Source organism: Tenebrio molitor, chromosome 3 (assembly GCF_963966145.1).
Source record: "Tenebrio molitor chromosome 3, icTenMoli1.1, whole genome shotgun sequence".
In the NCBI taxonomy this organism is placed as follows: Eukaryota; Metazoa; Arthropoda; class Insecta; order Coleoptera; family Tenebrionidae; genus Tenebrio; species Tenebrio molitor.
This window is the reverse complement of record NC_091048.1, coordinates 4,154,057-4,173,931: the sequence shown is the minus strand read 5'-3', so window position 1 is coordinate 4,173,931 and position 19,875 is coordinate 4,154,057. Positions and strand designations below refer to the sequence as shown.

At 38.5% G+C, this 19,875-nt stretch overlaps 3 protein-coding genes and 1 long non-coding RNA gene across 8 annotated transcripts in view; 3 read left to right on the top strand and 1 right to left on the bottom strand.

Moving 5' to 3' along the window:
• Window positions 1–8,534, top strand: part of LOC138127240 (uncharacterized) — a 139,012-nt gene extending 130,478 nt beyond the window's left edge. For 3 of the 5 annotated variants that reach the window (XM_069043153.1, XM_069043152.1, XM_069043156.1), the window contains 5 exons: window positions 36–244; window positions 303–936; window positions 1,225–2,311; window positions 3,747–3,903; window positions 7,552–8,534. In XM_069043153.1, the coding sequence (XP_068899254.1) occupies window positions 36–244; window positions 303–936; window positions 1,225–2,311; window positions 3,747–3,903; window positions 7,552–7,808 (2,344 nt within the window). In that variant the 3' untranslated portion in view covers window positions 7,809–8,534. Of the gene's footprint in view, window positions 1–35; window positions 245–302; window positions 937–1,224; window positions 2,312–3,746; window positions 3,904–7,364; window positions 7,460–7,481 lie in introns of those variants that run through there. The other 2 variants (XM_069043155.1, XM_069043154.1) reach the window with 2 other exon arrangements.
• A 1,970-nt stretch (window positions 8,535–10,504) lies between these two features.
• On the top strand, window positions 10,505–12,621 carry LOC138127242 (S-adenosylmethionine-dependent nucleotide dehydratase RSAD2-like). The gene is made up of 5 exons (XM_069043159.1): window positions 10,505–11,003; window positions 11,061–11,281; window positions 11,329–11,492; window positions 11,538–11,727; window positions 11,784–12,621. The coding sequence occupies exons 1-5, from the start codon at window positions 10,742–10,744 to the stop codon at window positions 11,946–11,948; spliced, it is 1,002 nt and encodes a 333-aa protein (XP_068899260.1). The 5' UTR covers window positions 10,505–10,741; the 3' UTR covers window positions 11,949–12,621.
• Window positions 12,622–12,838: 217 nt separating this feature from the next.
• Window positions 12,839–17,431, top strand: LOC138127241 (nuclear cap-binding protein subunit 3-like). The gene is made up of 2 exons (XM_069043158.1): window positions 12,839–13,124; window positions 15,622–17,431. Exons 1-2 carry the CDS (start codon window positions 12,972–12,974, stop codon window positions 17,281–17,283), a joined length of 1,815 nt encoding a protein of 604 aa, XP_068899259.1. The 5' UTR covers window positions 12,839–12,971; the 3' UTR covers window positions 17,284–17,431.
• Window positions 12,885–13,795, bottom strand: LOC138127243 (uncharacterized). Its single transcript, XR_011158158.1, has 2 exons — window positions 13,581–13,795; window positions 12,885–13,239 (listed from the first exon to the last, which is right to left on the bottom strand). It is a non-coding gene; the product is annotated as an uncharacterized lncRNA (long non-coding RNA).
• Window positions 17,432–19,875: the final 2,444 nt, after the last annotated feature.

Below are 19,875 nucleotides of genomic sequence, written 5' to 3'. Positions count from 1 at the left end.
GTGTCTCAGTCAAGGGTTTGACACTGGGTTTGCAGAAACAGTTATCCGCCTGGAAAAGACATGTTGCCATTTCAACACATCATGAGAAGCTTCTCGGATTCTCATTTGTGTATCAAAATTACGACAGCGCCCAGTCCTTGCTACAGCTTCAGTTCTCCGATTTCCAGCAGTCCGTCGATTTTTCTTCTGGACATCACCGACAAGAATCCGTTGAGGAGGGCCAAAGCGACGAGCACTCTCTGGGGTAAGAAAGAGCGAACCAGTTGAACAAATTTAAATAACTTGTGCTTGTCCCATTTTAGGAAATACCAATTTGGAATTCTGTGATGACAAAGCCTCGCAAATCTCCTGGTCCAGCGCCGCCGAGGAGCGCCTCGAATGTACCACATGGGACGCCGAGTACATCCAACAGTGGTTGCGTCTCGACGAGACAAGGTCCGCTCTTCAGCAGCAACACCGCGACATGCTGGAGCTGGAGTACGACCGCGCGGAGCTGGAAGACTGGAGTCTGAGTCTGTCGAATGACGACCTAAGGGAGCAGTACAAGCGGATGGAGGCGCTCACTCCGGGGCAGATATCCATCAGCACTCTTCCCAGCATCCAGGAAAACAACGCGCTGGAACTGGAGGAAGACTCGAACGAGTGTCTGTGGAACAACTCCAGCTACATGATGGACAAGGAGGGTAGGGAGTTGATGACGTTGCTGATGGACAACGGGTCCAACGGGGAGAACGAGAAACCGTGGCCTTACGCCGTTTCGACCATGATGAACCAGCAAGTCTCTCCGGACAACAGCTGGTCGAGCGGGTCCGACTGCTGCCACTCGCACGAGCCGGAGACGTGTTCGAAGAGGTCGTCGGCGGCGCTGAGCGGCTGCAGCGACGACACAGGAGAGCTTCCCGCAGTTGGCACAGATTTCACGAGAGATTTTTACAGGTACCTGTAGAAAATCAATTTAATTAGGTTTAATTGCGTTATTGCGTTATGATGTAGTGATCTGGTATAAAAGTGGTGGTTGCCGTTGACAGAAGCTGTCAAGTTGACAGCATCGCGTCGGACAGCGCCACCGGTAAAACGATGAACTAATCGAAGTGTCAAAACTTTCCCTTGCGCGAATTACTTTGATCGCAGGCGGCCGTGAAATAATTACAGCTGTCAGTAGTGTTGTTATAAACTCTATTAAATTAGTTAATTAGAATAACGTTTCTGGTTGTTCGATTCCAGACTGGTGAAATTCGAAAGCACCAAGAGCCTAGCGTCGACGTCTTCCAGGAGCTTAGGTGGCGCCCTCAGCGAGAACGGCGACCACCGCGAAACCACCCTTCACAATGTGCTCAACTTCATCGCCGAGCAGCAGAAGTACGTCGCGTCCCGAGAACAAAAAGAATCAGCGAGACCGTGCTCCGTCAACGACCTCACCAAAGAGTTCAACATCGAGGGTCCGCCCCAGCGTCTAGGCGACGTGAAGATATGCGACAGCGACGTCTGCCTCAACAAGAGCGCTGACAACGAGAACTACGTCACGTTGAAGCAACTGTGCGAGGAGTACACCATGAACGAGCAGAACAGCCTGAAGGCCGCCCCGGCGGAGGAGCTGAAGCAGAACATCGCGTACGCCGACGAGGTGTGCCTCGTGACGCCGCTGGACGTGGAGAGCGAGAACTGCTCGAACATGAGCGAGCGCCCGGTGGACATCTGCAGCAGCGTGAGCGTGGAGCTCGCCTCCACCGAGTACCAGTCGGGCGCGCCGGAGGTGACCGACGAGTCGTTCACGAAGTCGACGAGCAGTGACGTGTCCGCGACGAACAATTGCACCAGCGAGTCGTTGACGTCGAGCGTGAGCACGCCGGAAACGGTCGTCTCGAAGATACCGCGCCGCAAGCACAACTCCAAGATACCGGTCAGTCCCGCCAAGAAGAACGACGCCAACCAGGAGACCAAGATACCAAAGAGCAAGATCCCGCACAAGAGCGGCCGGCCCGCCAAGGCGCAGAAACAGAAGATCGTCGAGGTGCGCCAGAACAACGTGCCGCAACACGTGATCACGTCGGAGAGGTTGCCGCAGTGCTCGTCGGGAGTGATCAGTAATATTATAGACGGGCCGCCGCACAGGGCTGTGAGCTTTCACGAGAGGGCGACCTCCAAGGATGTCATCGACGAGTTGAATCGGATGATCAAGAATGGGGACGAGAACGCGGCGGCGACCAAAGAGGAACAAGGGGATGCGGCCAACGGGACGAGGCTGGATCAGGGGTGCAAGACCACAGGGTGGGTGCACGTGGAGAAGGACATCGATCTAACAGATCCCAAGGTAACAATCGAACACTTAAAAATTAGAAATATCTAGTTCGTCCGCGAGAAAATCTATTAATTGGAATTTTAAAAACGAATTTAACATTATTTGCTTTACCTAAATGGTCATGTTGATTAATATGTGGGTTTTCCGATCTCGTCATGATGATTTACAAGAACTTGATAGTATTTACTTTACGCACTGATAAAAGTCGTAATATTTCCGAGGTGGTCAGTATTATTCCTTCAACAATCTCTTTAAAACGGTTTCAATTACTGACTTGTGATAAGTAAAAGAACATTACGTTACTTTTTTACCAATGATTTATGTAAGTGATGAAACATTGTTACCATTTTAGTTGCGTTTTGAAATTTAAAATGATTGATTCCCAATTACCTACCGGAAGTGAGAAAAAATACAAAATGTTTTCATTGATTTTCTTTTTGGGTTTGATACGATAGTCGTGTCCAAATCAAAAAAACGCCAACACCGCATAACCCGAAATTATAACTGGCAACATTGACACATTTTTACAATTTTTTCATAGTGTGAAACCGTCTTACGAGAGATAGGTTAGAATTAACGTCAAAATTTAATGACAATGACATTTACATAATTATTTGATAGATATTGTCAAGTAGACAATTAATTGGCAAATGGACAAAATCAAATTTACATTAGGAAAATGTTCGTTTCCCGTTTTTTTTTTGCAACCAACTGTACTCCTCCAGAGTTAAAAAGTACGTATTATAAATTCTGGGGTTTTAAATTACATTCCCGAAAAATCTTAACGCCAGTCTTACATGGAAACTCTTATTTGTTTCAAATATTAAAATGACGTTTACTTTAAAACGGTCGCGAAATTGGATTTTGCGGCCTGTTTTTGGTACGCGTACGGTTGCACTACAGTCGCGGACAAAAAAAAGTAGGACAATGTTTTTTCACTAATGTAAATTTGCTTGCCCTTTCCATGGTTACTATGAAAATATTTATTTATTATAGTAACCCCGGTTTACTCAACTCAATTTTGGCTAAATTTCTTAATAAGACTTGTCCTACTTTTTTTTGTCCGCGACTGTACATGGGCAATTGAAAACAAAAGACAAAATGATATAAAACGTAACTGATTTTGCCTTCGACTCAGCTGATAAAATATCCATCAAAAAGCACGTTTCTACAACGTTCATTTTTGAAAAAAGAAAAGACCAAAATCGAAATTGAACACAAAGCACTCTGTAAAACATACTGACATATTACTTGCAATGATGTTCACTTGTTGTCAGTCACAATAACTTATCACTTGCTTCTCGTATCTTTATGAAACTATCTTCAAGAAAGATCGTCTACTTTAGAAATTGCTCGTTTCTCTTTTTCGGAAGCTAAAAAACTTTTGACTTATTGACTGACAAAAATCTTTGTCGACGTTTTCTAAAGTGTTTGATTTTTTTCGTAGGCCAGAGCCAATCTGCTCGACGTAATGATGGCGTCGGTCTCGAGCGACTCTTCTCCCACATCGTCCTGCGGAGGGAGCGTCGCCAGTGACTCGACTGAAGATCCCCCAGATTACGGACATCTACATCGGATCCACAGATTTCACCGACAGAAGAAAGGTATTTCACATTTATCCTTTTGTTTTCTGTAGACACCTCTACTAGCACCTAGTAGCTGCCGCAAAAACCTCCGTTTCCATAAAATCCTCACAATTAAAAAAAAAATCAGTAGGTAACTTGTGCCAATAAGTAATAACAAACAGTTGCAATGATATAAAGATGATATAAATAAATAAAAATGGCGAATGTTATATTTAATAAATAAAGTTAATAAACGGGTTTTCACCAGTCAGTCAACAGTAACGTCAGTTACAAAAATGATAGAGTTTTTGATATTTCTACTACTGTTGGTTAGAAGTTATAGTTGCCACTGTCGTCAGGCAACGAGTCACGTCAGCACACCGATCAAAACGAAATTTAAAATTGAGAAATAACTATTTAAGAATTAACGACTATTAGTGTTAGATTGCTGCACTCTATTTATAGAAAATGCAACGCAAATTGGTTGTTATTGCTTAATTGTCTGTCATTACATCATGACAGTTGTAACCTTTATAAAGAGCAATTTGTGCGTTACTATTTTAGATTTGGATTCAACATTAACAGTGATTTTTTTTTTCAAATCGATCAAAATTATTGTCGTTCCGTGACACACAAACGCCCTAACACCACCACGTAACTCCGCTCCTAACGTTCTGCTTGGTTTATGTGCCACTAACCCGCATGAAATTTTTGCACTCAACAACTTTTCGCCGTCACGGTGATGACCAGAAAATATGTTTGAGTCCCGAACATTTTACTAGTACGTTCAGCTCCATGAACTGCTATCCATTTACCCGAAATTTTCTCTATCGAATCGGCAGTGGATACCTATCAGCAGATTTTTTTTCTCTTAAAGAACCTCTCTATTGTGTCTCTTTTTATTATCATTATTCTCCTTTTTATATGTTCTGGTAGATTTAGTGCTATTCGGTATACTAATAATACCAATTTTTGTTTTAATGCTAGTTACATTTTCCTGATGAGTTTGTTTACTGATTCGATTGGTTTGTTTTTCCACTCTCCGACTATTTATGATTTTGTGACTGTTTTGGCTGTTCGTTATTCTTGGTTTGTCTTCAGTATTGCGACAAAAGTGCAAAATGTTTAAACATTTCAGCACTAAATATTTTATTTAGTCCGTGGATGCGCCCCAAAATTAATTCGATACAAAAGCGAAATGAAAATGAGAATTTCAAATTTTACCCCACATTCTGACGTTACGTTATGCAAATGTTAATATAATTTTTACAGAAAAAAATTAACACAATAATTGTACTTGTACTAAGTATTTTTTTATGTTTGTCGTTTCAAATTTCTTACAGTGGGTATTAGAAAATAAAAAATAAATACTTACATAAATGTATTTTTTTCTTAACCCAGGGATGCGGTAATTGTACAACAAAGTGGCTTTTTTAATAAGAAAAAGGGGAAATATAATAGAAGAAAAAAGAAATATAATTTTTAAAAACATACAAAACAGTAAGCAACAACTACGAAATACATAAGAGATTTATTAAGAGATAAAAGAAAGGTTAGGAAAGAATGGCGGGCAACTAGAAATGCAGCAGACAAAGCCAAACTAAACAAACAACACAAAAATTAAAACGTGGAATTGTAAACTTGAAACAATCCTCCATGAATAATTGCTTGAGAGAACTAAGAAATGAAAGAAGTCCAGACTACACTCTTCGGAGAGCCACTAGGAAGCTAAGGCAACCAATAACATACATACCGCCATTAAGAAAAACGGATGGTGATTGGACAAAAAACGCTAAAGAAAAAACAGAGGCTTTTGCTAATTATCTAGAGCTAACATTTCAACCTAATACCACTCAAAAGAACGCCATTAACCAGCAAGAATATAATACATAATAATCAAAACGACGAGAAAATTCCCTAGTTATTCCTAGGAAAATCCCTAACGATATTAAAGTAAATCTTAATCCAAAGAAAGTCCCAGAATACCTACGGTGATCTACTAAAAAACCTGCCTTAAAAAGCAATCAAAACGAATTACGAAGAAGCACCAGATGGCAGGGAAACCTGCTCGGCGGTATTCCTGGACGTTGTCTAAGCCATTGAAAAGCCATAAGTGTGTCTATTGGAATCATACGTCTTAGAAGTTCGAAGGATATTTCAATTAAAAAAGTAAGGTTATGTTAATTTTTTCTCTGTACAAATCAACGAAAAAAGTTTCATTAAAAACTAACTAAATCATTATCCTCAATTCCTGACTTAACTGAATAACTATTTTCCAATAGTTTGTATAGCTTCATTAAAAAAATAAAAGTTAGAAGTTTAAATTTTGAAAAATTGGGCTATGGTAAGTTTACTAACTTAACACGTTAAAATCTTGTAGGGAATACCGAATGAATAAAAAAAAAACGACAAATCATGACTAAATTGACAAATATTGTCTAGGAACAGGAATAGTTCTAGTAAATAAATAAATAAAACATGAAAGTTGGCATTTTAAAAAGTGAGGTTATGTTGAATTTTATTTCCTGGGTCCCTGGGTGGTAGAAGCTATACAATTACAATAATTCCAAAAAATGGCAAATAAGAAAAATCATTTACTATCCAATAATTTAATATTTTCTACGATTGTAATAAACGTAGTAATTAAAACATGAAAGTTGAAATTTTCAAAAAACAGGGTTATGTTGAATTTTCCAAAGCTGTCAGATGTTAAGAGTTTAGATAAAAGCGGTTATCGAATTAATTAAAAATAAGATTGGGGACGCACAGTATGACAGAGAATAAGTTTGGATTAAAACGAAGCAAGAATTACTGAAATCGAGGTTTTAAGTCGTTAACTTTCCTCTAAATTGGTTAATAGATACAAATTGCTGAATATTTTTTTGCAAAAGAATTTTGAAATGAAGATTTATCTGCAGATGGAAAGGAACAGATGCTTCAACAGCAGAATTATGATTGTTTTATTTAGTTAATCATGTCAACATAATATCTTTGTTTATCTAGTTCGTTTGCTGTTGGTGACAAAAATATGTAAACATTTCTTAACGTGAAGATCATTTGACGTTTTCTCTTGTATGTGATAACTTGAAGGGTCACCATCCCTCAAAACACTTTCAGCACTAATTGCTAGTTTTGTGGGGACAGTACTTTATTAATTCATTTGTGATCAATTCATGTTTTAGATCAAATATTCATAATACAAAAACAAGTGAAGGATATACATATTATGCAACCAACAATACGGAGATAACTCTAGTTCTATTATTATATTTTGTTGCTGCAGTCTATCTTTTACTATCTTAGCTTTTCAACATTTTGCTTTGTCCCATTCTGAAGATAAATATTCTGCCACTTTTTTCCTATAACTGAAAATTCGTGTGTTTCATGTGAACGAAACGAGTATGTTCGAATTATAAGTTTCCATTCACCTACATTGTAGGCGTAGCGAAGAATGTTTGATAAAATGTGTGGTCAAAAAAAGACGTTTTTCTTTTTTAAAGAATGCTATAACAGTCGTGAAAAAACTGATTTTGTTTTTCTGCACGAAAAATACGTATCAGTAAGCAAACTCAAAGTCTAGCTGAGCGAACTGTACTGTAAATGTTGGGGATTTCAAGCTTCGACCTCGGCACCCTGCACGCCCATCACGGAGACGGCCGTCTGATCATTTCGCCTCGTTACTTCCAGCGAACGCCGCCAGGCCCGAGCTGGCGGTGGTGAGGGCGTCGATGGGGTCGACGCGGCCGACCATAATCGGCCGCCCCGACTTTTTCGTGCGCTACGGCGAGAAGGAGATGGAGGCGGTGGCAAGTTTCGACTTCCTCGACGATTTCAGCACGACCAGCAGTTCGCTCAGTTGCTCGATAGACGAGAACGCCGAGATCGAGGAGGAGCTGAAAGGCAACGACGACCGAATGCTCCAGCTGAAGATCAGTCAAGTTTGAGTTACTTTTGACGAGCCGTAGATTATCATCCACTGATATTTTCTTTTGTATACGTCGTATTTATTGTCTATATGTAAATTATTTTATTTATATCTGAATACAACTGTAAAATTTTTCATCTTTAGTTTCATTTCAATACGTATTGACAAATAAGAGGATTAAGTGCGTTAGAATAGAGCGAGCTTAGATGATAAGACTGTACATAATATAATCAATCGTATTTTTCTTAAATCAAATCTTCAATTTGTTTTGAACGGAACGAATTATGTGTAGTACACTTGAAATGTACTTTTGTGATATAATAAAATTTATTTAAGCAAAATAATAATGGATGTTAATATATTGAACATTTAACCAAAAAACAGTTTATTGATTGGACAAAAATGAATCGGGTTATTTTTCTGTCGTTCTCTATTGGGCCTACCAAATTTGTGATCATTTCAAGATAGATATTTTTATTTCACTAAAACTTCCCTATCGGTTGGCGGTCAAAGACTCCGACGTAAACTGATTTCATTGTAGTGCAATAAATCGATGAGATTTTCGTTTTGATTTCGATTTTGAAATGATCTCTTCATGATGTATGATCATAAAGCAATTCTTTAGATCATGTAGACAACAGACGATGTTGAAATTATGTATAAACTGTGTGTAGAGTGTATTTTTATATAGGGTACTTATTTATATTTAGTACAAATCTAGACTATAAATACATTATTATTATGATTAGTTTTGCTTTATTTTCCTATCCTTTCCTCTTTTATGGAGTCGTTCGAAAACTAGAAAAGACAGAGTTATCTCTAACAAATAATTTTGATTAGATCAACCGATAAGAAATTTAGGTGATTTTTTCATGTTAACAATAAAATATGTTTAATTGTTATTAGTATTATCAGTGAAAGATTTATGACTTCGTAGAAATGTGTTGAATCATTCCAGGATATTTCTACAATTTCATTTGACGTTTTTGATACTTGACACTTCAACAGGGTTTCCCCCAACATACATCTTACACTACACAAATTTGTCAAATTTGCACCAGAAACAGGATAAGATAAAGAGTATTGACCCCAAATACCTATAGTGGTTTTTTTTTTACATGAGAAACCGAAAGGGATTTTATTTTCGTTGTATTGAATTGTCCTAAAATTCAAATTATTTTGTTTTTACATTGTAAAGTTTATTTCAAAATTATCGAGTACACCTCAAAAATCAAGAAGTCGATTTATTACAGTTTTTTCCACATGTAAAGATGCCTTTTGTGAAATTTGAGCGTCATATTTTTTATATAGGTTATGTAAATTTGATCACATAAAATGTCGCTGATATTTTAGAACACCATAATATTGTCTGTTTTATCATCCTCTGCACAGTGCTCTTCGCAATGTTATAGTCCTGGGCTACCCTCCGGATCGACCACCCTTCTTCTAATTTGGAAAGAATGAGCACTTTTGCGTTTTCGGTTAGATTAGGCATTTTGTTTGTCAAAATTGACATTTATCATTGTAGAAATTTCACACTGTATAAAATTAGGTGTACTCCATAATTTTGAAATTAACTGTATCTTTTTCTTATGTACGTGACAAAATTAAATTTTGAAAACGTCAAGCATTTTGACGGCACTTTGTATCATTTGTAAATGATTTCATTAATTCAGTGAGAAAAATGGTCAAACTCTATTAAACTTCGTCCAGCGAGAGATTGGGAGATTCTAAATTGTATTAAATTAACCCAACAATACAAAATCCACTAGAATACATTAATTAGAGCATAATTTCATGGCAAAAATGTTACTGCTTGAAGGATATATTTATTTCAAATTTTACGTGCACAAGCTACTCTTTTCTCTACGTAGAATTTAGTGACTTTTATGCCAACCAATCTCTCGCTGGACAAACTATAGTAAGTGTCGAAAAACTTTTGCAGCAATAATACCGGGTGACTATAAATGAATGTGACTTTTTTTCTTAAGTTGGGAACATTTTTCATAAATTACTTTGGCGAACCTGATACGTTAATCAACACATTGGCGTGCGTACGTCATTTTGACATAAAATGTATTATGTATTTATGTATTAAAAATTGTATCAAATAGGCGAGTACGCCTATGTTTATGTCAACTATCACATTAAACAGAAGAATAACCAACAATAGTATTACCAACCTTTGCGATAGTTAAGCTAAAATACACAAAATTTTAACAAATAGGGGAAATGTCCAATAATGAAAGCTTAAATCACAACAAAAAATTCACCAGATTTAGTTACTCAAGTTTTAACAAAAGCCTACAAGCATATATCTATTCCTACAAGGTATACTGGGTACTTTGAAAACAAGATTAGACACTTTAGAAGAATTTTATTGGACTGAAAATGACCAGCGAAGAACTTTCAAAAATTTGCAACATGTGATAATTAGATAATTGACGATAATTCAATTCCAATAGAAGAGAAACTTAAGGAAGCTCCAAAGGTAATTTCAGAGCCTCGATTGACAAATAAGAAAAAAATCACACGTCACAATTTTTTTTCAAGTTTTGGGGAATCACTGCTTTAAATAAGTGCATCAAATATTTGATTAGAGTATTTTCTTGTCATGAATCGATGACATTGTTGCCGATAAGATAAGAAACTTAGTCACCGGCATGATATGACAACAAATCTAGTGATGACAATAATTGCATAATAATTACAACAATATGTGGAATCGCAGATAAACCCGAAACTATAGATGTGCTCTCTCGTTGTTCGCCTTTTTTCTAATTATTGTGAAATGAACAAGATATTAATTTGCGCGATTGCCACCAGACCGCGCGCGCCCACTCACAAAACCTGTAAACCGGGGAAACACTCGCCACTCCCTATAAATACTACGACCTTCAGATACGCTAAAAACGCAGTATCGGTGTTGTGCAGCGTGAAAACACTTCGAAAATGATGCTTTACTCGTTTTCGCTAGATTTCGACGAAATTTTCATCGTTTTGTCGTTACTCCTAATTTTGTATTTTTCTCGCAAAATTTTAAACATCAAAACAGTGAAAAAAGCGCCGGACCGAATCGTGCCCAAGAGCGTGAATTACCATTTCACCAGGCGATGCAACTACGAATGCGGATTTTGCTTCCACACGGCCAAAACGTCATTTATGCTGGATTTGGACATCGCAAAGCGTGGACTGAAGCTGCTGAAAGATTGCGGTGAGTAAAGTTCTGTCGAAATCGAGGGAAGAGTTGTGCAACTTGTACGCTCTGCAGGGATGGAGAAAATCAATTTCAGCGGGGGAGAACCCTTCCTCCCGATGCGCGGCCGCCACTTGGGGGAAATGATGAAGTACTGTAAAACCGTCTTGAAGCTTCCCTCAGTGTCTGTGGTTTCCAACGGGTCCCTCATCACCGAGAAGTGGTTCCAAACCTATGGAAGCTACGTGGACATCATGGCGGTCTCTTGCGACTCCTTCGACGAAGACACCAACAAGGTAAACCCAAAAATGAGAGTGTCGCACCTTTTGACATGGCTTCTCAGGCGATCGGTCGAGGACAAGGCAACAAGAACCACCTCGAGAAGATCATACAAGTGGGTGACTGGTGCCGCCAATACAACGTCCTCTTCAAGCTCAACACAGTCGTCAACACCTACAACAAAGACGAAGACATGTCCGAGCAAATCCGCACCATCAATCCAATCCGGTAAGGCTCGAATTTTCGCAAACCACCCTCTGATTGTTCTTGCAGGTGGAAGGTCTTCCAGTGCTTGCTCCTCGAGGGCGAGAATGCAGGTCCCGACGCTCTCAGGAACGCCGAACGGTTTTACATCGACGACGACACTTTCGAGCGATTCTTGGACAGGCACAGAGACGTCGACTGTTTGGTCCCAGAGTCCAACACCAAAATGCAGAACAGTTACTTGATTCTCGACGAATATGTAAGTTTTTTGGCGGTAGGGGAGTCCCCCAAACTATTAAAAGACACGGCTTGCAGATGAGATTCTTGGATTGCACCAGCGGCTCCAAGATTCCGTCCAAGTCTATTTTGGACGTTGGCGTCGAAAACGCGTTAAAATTCTCTGGGTTTGACGAAGCCATGTTCAAGAAACGCGGGGGTTTTTACAAGTGGTCCAAAGAGGCTGACAAGTACTCTTGGTAATGGACGCCGAAGTCGGGGATTTCTCTGTGATACTACTGTTTAATTAAAAGTAGAGGTTACACAGAATCTAAATTTAATCTCATGTAGAGGTACTTTCATATTTGGTGGCGGAAACAAAAGACTGAGAAATGTCACAAATTTGTATTGTCAGTGTCAAATTTGTCAAAGACGTTCGTGATTTCAACAGGAATGCAGCAAATTGACAATAAGAAAGTTATTCATCGTCGAACTAGAGAAATAATTTGTAATACGTTTGATTCTATGAGAATAACTTTTCCTTATGAAGCACTGACAAAAATTGGTTTCCTTAGAATTTGTTTTTTCAATCTATTTAACGAAAATTTAAATTTACCTAGACATTCCTTTTTACGGCGTTTATGAGAAATTTGACACTAACAATACATTTTTGTGACATTTCTCAGTTTTTTGTTTCCGCCACCAAATATGAAAATACCTCTACGTATTAATGCAAAGATATCTATTTTTTTATATAGAGATAAGAACCGTAACTCAGTAAATTACATAGATAGATCTAGATGAACTAATTAGGTAGGTATTAATTAGGTTTAGGTCTACCGACTTGTACTTATTGTTACCACTGTTTGTTATTGTTAAAATATTTATAATTAGGTTATGTGATAAGCACAATAGAAATAAAAATTTTACGAACAAATTTTTGTTGTTTACTGTTTTAATATCATCAACTTATGTATTTATCCTATCATTATATCTATCTACCATAGAAGAGAGAATCGGGCTTATTAGACCCCAGAGCTACCAGGAGCGCAGCAAAACGAAGATATTCCGCTCCCAAGACGAGCATTCCTCGCCTCATTTTTAAACTTGCCGCCACTTTCGGTTTGTCACGTTGGCGCTTCGAACGCCGCTTGGTTATTTTATTTTTAAATTGTTGGCGATGATCCACATAAGATAATATTCGTTTTCGGTATTTATTGTGTTTGTTTAACAATTTAATAATTTTACAAATAGTGATACAGCTTTACTGCAATTTTTACAAAGAAAATGAGACCAAACATTAGGGTGGAGATCCAAAATAACCTCGTCGAAGCGATGGACGTGGACGAGAACGAAGAAGGTGAAATTTCTGATAATGACGCTAAAGAAACGCCAGAGACACAGCTGGAGAAGCCCGAACCCGACCAAAGTGTGTACAAGGTTCGTTTTAATTTGGTGTGGGCCCCAAATCGGTCCGTTGTTGATATTGCATGTGTTTGTTGATGTGGAGTGGCATCATATGTTTATGTTCGAGATGTTCCAACACATGCACGGTCTGTTTGGAAAAATGCAAAGGTTTACTTTCGGTTTTGACGTTGAGACAGCCTTAGTTATCGATTATTTAACGACGTGATGTTACAGGAATTAATAGTAGTGTAATCTTAACAGAAGTGATGGCTCTAATCAACATCCTACTTTCTTGAGATACGAAAATTATGCAAAAATAAGCAATGACGTGGAAAAACACAAATAGATGTTTGATAAACAACATTAGATAAATCAAAAACACGTTTTGTTTGGGTTTTTTGGATCAATTTGCAAAATTAATTGGTAAAGAGTGCCCAAAATGTACTTTCAACTTGTTTTAATTTAAGTTCTATATTTTGATTTGCTCACCCCATGGTTTAGGTTCTGGTACAATACACAAATACAAATCTACTTGTCACAATGAAGGTTTTATAAATATTTATTGTAAAAAAATTTGGGAGACATTTTGAAATTAATTTTCAATGAAATGACATTGTTTCATCAATACCAACCCAATTCCATTAATAAAAGTCACTAGATGATTATTTTATATTTTTTTAAATTAAATTAATTAAACCGAAATAGAAAAAAAAATAGCACGTTAGACTCGTCTCCTCGTTGCGTTCCCTGAAGGCCCATACACAATGGCGTTAACGTTACGTCGATGTTAAAACGTTAATGTTAACGTTAGATCTAGAAATTCAAAATTACATGTATTTCATTGTGGACCGTTCACAATGACGTTATGATGAAAATTAATGTTGCATGATATTGTTAGCGTTAACGTTAGTTCTAGAAATGTTCTGGATTCTTAACGTTACATTCTAACATTAGCCAACGGAATTCATTTATAAAAAGTACTCAAATACATGTAATTAGATCTAACGTTAACATTAACGTTTTAACATCGACGTAACGTTAACGTCATTGTGAAAGGGCTGTAAACCTTCTCGTTCGAGCTGGTCTTGTGCAACTCGTACAACAAAATATCGGGTGACTTAATGATTTAAATTATTTTTGTTTGATTTGCAACGCATTTATGATTCAATGTTGGTTGTCGTGACTAGTAAATTCAACTATGACAGTTCAAAAGACAAAATAATACAAGGTGAGCAACAATAACTGTTTCAGTTGGCAATACAAAATTTTACATGAAATTTTCAAGACTATGAATTGTATATTTCGTTTTTTTTTATTGACATTATTGACAGTTGGCATAGATTTCAAATTTAAACGTTTTGGTTTTTGTAATTTTTTATTAATAAAATGGTTTTCTCGTTAGAACAAGACATAAAAGTCACCAAAAGTCACTAGAATTTATTGCCAACTCAAACAGTAATTGTTGCTCATACGGTAATAGTTTGTTTAACGAGTTCGTGTGTAAATTGGGCTTTTTTTGGCATGAGCGGGTAAGTTTAAAACGCGAGTGAAACGAGCGTTTTAAAGGCCCAAGAGTGCCAAAAAAGTCCAATTTACACACGAACGAGTTGAATACAACGTATTTTTGTTAGACGAGTTTCTCAAAGGCTCCAAATCGCATAAAATCTTAAAAATTAGGTTGACGTTTCGTTTTGACAAATTGTGACATTTATCAAAATCCATTCACACAGGAGAAATTTCTCAAATTCTGACAGTGTCGAACAAAAAATCAAATTTTAACTAAATCTCAACCGAAAAGGCGAATCAACAGACAACTCTTTGACAAATGACTGGGAGTACGAATTATTCGGAAGTGCCAACCCACTAAATTTGTCTCAATCATTAAAATTCACCCGGTACTGTTACAATAGTTTTAATAGTATAGTAAAAATTTGTTTCATAAGACCAGTCTTGAAGCACGAATTCAAGTTTAAAAAACGAGTGCCCTAACCACGAGTTTTTTTATACTATTTTTTGTAATTTGCCCTTTTCAAGCCGTTTTTAAACAAAAATGTTTACTTGAATCGATTTAGGGATTTTTGTGGCGGTTGGTGATGTCTTAATTTTAAAAGTAAACATTTGATCTAGTCGCCGTTTGTTTTATCCAAATTCTGTCACAAAACACGAATATGGAAGATAATCAAGATAATCTTGCATGTACGCCCCTTGAAATACGTGAAATTGCTAAAAATACCTTCAAAATTTTCCATTGGACACTTCCTGTTCTTGACACATTTTCTAATTGACATGCATAACAAAATAATTCCGTATCAAGCTTTGCCAACTTAAAAATTTTCGTAAAATGTTCCGTGAATTAATGGTTATAATGACATCGAAGATGATGACGTCGCGTTCGTTAATATGTCTATTGGAGAATCAAAATGGAGGCAAATTGCAAAAAACACATTTGTCCTCTTTCGTAAAAATAATCTGGCACAATTGAACTGTTTATTCTTTTGTGTTGTGTTCACCTCCAGCACTGTTGTTTCAGGTCGCGAAGCCGGCATTCATGACCGGCGTCGACATCCTCGACAAGCGCGAACAAGCCAAATTGCAAGAAAGAGCACGCAGATTCTGTCTGAACCCCGAAGAGATAAAGAACTTCCGCGACGAAGATTTGCAATTACTCCACGGCAGTTTAGGAATAACGCCGTCGAATGAATCCAATGTCCGGTTCGAGGTAATTCATTTGAGAGGAATTGAACAAATGAACGCAGCAGACATTTTAGATTATTTTTTGGAGTATGCACCCGTTTCAGTCGAGTGGATAGACGAAGAGAGTTGCAACGTCGTCTGGTTAGACAGAATCTCTTCGGCGAGAGCTGTGCATTTCATGTCGAAACCTGTAAGAGGCATGCCGGTCAGGGACGACACCAGCTACTTCGACAACCTCCAAGAGAGCGAAGAGATCAACGAGAGCGTGCTTCTCGTGAACAAGAATAGAGAGGTGGAGCTGCAAGAAGAGGGCGAACCTCTGCCGAACAAGTTGCTGAACGAGAAGAATTCTGTGGACATTGCGGACATCACGACTACCATACCTCCGGGGTACTGGAGGTTGGGCAACAAGCACCCGAAGGCGAAGTGTCTGTTGCTGAGATTCGCCCTGAAAACGGACAAGAAACACTTCAAAACGGAACAGTTCAGCCGGTATTACAAGACCCAAGGGAAGAAGAATGTCAAAGTTGGGGTTGCAGCTGTTGGGAGGCAGATGATAACGCAAGGGATATTTGGAAGGAACAAGGATATGCACAAGAGCGGCGACAATCCGTGGGGGGTGTTGGCGAAGAACTGGGACGAGGATGCGCAGTTCAGGGAGAAGGAGAGGGCCCAAGACTCGGGAGAACCAAAAGTGGAAATCAAGAATCAGAGTCTGAGGGTGCGCTTGGGCACCAAGAGAAAAGAAGAGGAAGAGTCGGATTCGGAGAAGAGTGAACCGCCGAAGAAAGTAAAGATACCGAGAATGAGAATGTACGCGGACGAAGAAGAGGAGAAGATCAAGAGGAAGAAGATGTTGAAGAGAATCAACCACCAGATACGGAAGATCGAAGAGGACGCCGCTCCGAATTCGGACCTGCGCACGGTGCTGAACATGACGAGCAGAACCCACGGGGTGAAGTTGGAGCAAGCGGAACCGGAAGTGTTCGACTTGGGAACCACCCTGAAGAACAGGAACAAGAAGATGGTGTTCGAGATAAAAACGGAAGCGGACCAAGACAAGAGACTGAAGGAGTACAGGCATCCGAAGCCGTCGCGGGAGAGGACGACGGTGAGGGACAGGATCAGCAGGAGGTACTCGAATAGCGACGACGAAGATTTCAATGACGGCAGAGGCGACTACGGCCACGGCAAGCCCAGGAGCAAAGTGGCCGTGGTGATTAAGACGCAGAAGAAGCCGAGCGTGGCGTCGGCGGTGGCGTCCACCGTATGGTCGAGGGTCAGCGATCGATGCAACGAGTCAGAGAGCGGATCGGAGTCGGAATCGAACGAATCGGAACATTCCTCGCCAAGTGAGAACGAAGAGGTGGATTTGAAGGGTAGATTGTCCAGTCGGCCAGGGTTCGGGGCGCACTTGAAGGAGCGCTCTCTCAAGCAGAACGACTACAAGAGTCCTCTCAAAATCGAAATCAATAACGATCACTTCAAGAGGACCTAAAGGATGCGGGTTTATTTTGAGTTTTTTACGATTTTAATTTATATTCATAATGTCTACAGATCCCATGTATATTTTTAATCTGTGTGTACTTTTTTAAATTCTTACATGTATATAGAGATGATTGACTTGATTATAAGTTTTCAGTCAATTCGATTGCGTTTTATTTTCGCGAATGACAAATGTTTGAACATTCGTGTTGGTCAGGGAGAGTAGATTCAGTTATTTGAGTCAAATAAAAATATAATGTGTCTTTGTTCTGTGTAAAAACATATTTTGTATGAATAAAATGTTTATTTACAAAAATGTTCTTTCGTGGGTATGCAACCAACAAAACATACACGCTTCTTGCATGAACTAGAGTTGACAGCACAACTTCCTGATGGCCGTTGCTTCAAAAGACTGTTTCAGAAGTGTCAGTTGATAAAACTTCATCGTCTTTCACGAGTGAATGAGCCCGACGGAATTGAAAATGCAACACACAATACATTTCCAAAATTAAGGTGGATAATTGTTTTTTGATTTAAAATCAAAGTTAGCTACGCAATTTCGTAAATTTTGAGATAAACGTCATGCGCTTGGTTAAATGAAATTGTGAAAAAAACGAAGAGTTAATAAATGAAATTGTCAAATTGACGTTTCCAAAATAAACAAAAATTGATCAAAATATCGGGAGTTATAAAAAAAATCTATCTGCTGTTTCAATATTTGAACAATTAAAAAAAAATTGGACTCCCCATTTCTTGTAAAACGTCATAATTGGAACGTATACCATAACATTCAAGTTTCGCACTAATGCCAGAAAAACCCACCAAAAAAACTGAACGAATGGGGCACTTTGGTACAAACTCGAATATATCAAGATAAAGTTTCATTTGTAAGAAGCAAACTTACCGAAGTTATAGTAACATTCCTTCGAAAACAGTCAAAAACATTTAATTAAAGAAGAGCCTTGACAGAACTGTCAGACGTCAACTCGTCAACGCCACCAGCGCAAAACTACCGCATTCGTCACGTAAATAATAATAATACTTAGGCCATACAGAAAACATTTTAACAGTTTTTATAATTTTTATCTGGTGCTTTGTTTGAATCCACTTCATTCAAGAACCAAGAGATAAATTTTCTTCAAAAAGCATTAGGTATTTGTTAGAAAGGGAAAACACTTCACTGGGCGGTATGATTTCCCATTCGTTAAGCCTTTGATTTTGTTAAGCCTTTCATTAGCTAAATAATTGATTAGACAAAGTGAGAGTATATGCCAAGCACTATGTTAGACAGAGACAAAACAATTTAACGACGTTCTTTAATTGAACACCAGAACACGAACTCGACGTCTTGCAAGTGTGTAGTTTGGCTACGAGTTCAAAACGCGGCTCAGAAACAGAAGCATTCCGAATCGAGTTCCGCTTTCTCGGGCACGTCGTGCTGAAGCTTGCATTGTAAACGATGGCAAGCATTTTCAACAACTTCTTTGATGTTTGATTTAGTCCTTTTTGTAGTTCCGTGTTTAGGCCTTTGTTGTTTTCTGAATAATTTTCAGACACTATTTTACCGTCACTTTTGTAGTGACCCAGTTTAAAATTTAAATTTAAATTTCCGGTACCGCCACAACAGCGCGCCAAATGTGAAGGTACTAGCGGCTAGACTAGGCACTACGAGCGGAAATATAGCGGGGGGTGAAACGGGCCCGCGCGGGTGGTTGACGGGGGTAGGTCACTTTTGTTGAGTTTTTCGAAACGAACACACCTTGCGAAGAGCGATCCAAGTTTCTGAAATTTGTAAGTTAAATCTGAACAATTACACTACCGTTCCGAGTAGATATTTTGTGTCCCCGTGAGGAATTCAACGTTTTAATTCACCTGGGTAATTTATCCCACTTTCGTTGTTTTTTTTTTGTGTTTTGTTTTTGAGGCCAGGACCACGTGGTAAGGGTATGTTGTAGATTTCATTTTGTTGCATGCTGTTTCTTTAAGAAGCGCCCATTTGTTAATTTTAAGTGTTATCTTTCACCCGGGAGGTTCTTTTTTAGCGATCTGGTAATTTCGAAAATACGGAGCCGTCGTCCGAACCGCGTGCGTCTATTTTGTTTTTGTTCTTAACTAACATTTTCTAACGGCACTCGACCCGCCATTTTCTTTTGTTTAACATTACCAGCGATTATTGTATTCGCGATTTATGTTGTTTACTGCCATTTGTGCCATTTAAAGTGGTTCTATTTTATCGTTATTTAACTTCACGTTTTGTTCTTTTTTATTTCCTCATTGTTTAATGTTGCGGTTTGTTTTTGCTTATGTTATCCTTGTTTAATGTTGCGTTTTGTTTTGTGTATTTGATCATTGTTTAATGTTGCGCTTTGTTGTGTTGAATTTTCGCATCGTTTAATGTTACGCGTTGTTCGATAGAATTAAACCCGGGTTATTCCTTCGTGTTGTTGCTAGATTTCGGAAAAGTTAAAGTAAAATGTTGTAAGTGCGCCCCTGTGGGAGCTAGGTGACAATCAGGAAGTCGTGGGGTTGTTTAGTAAATTTCTGTGGAAGCTACGGTTATTCAGAGCCGTTAGCGGGGACGGACCTTAGTCTTTGCGGGAGCGGC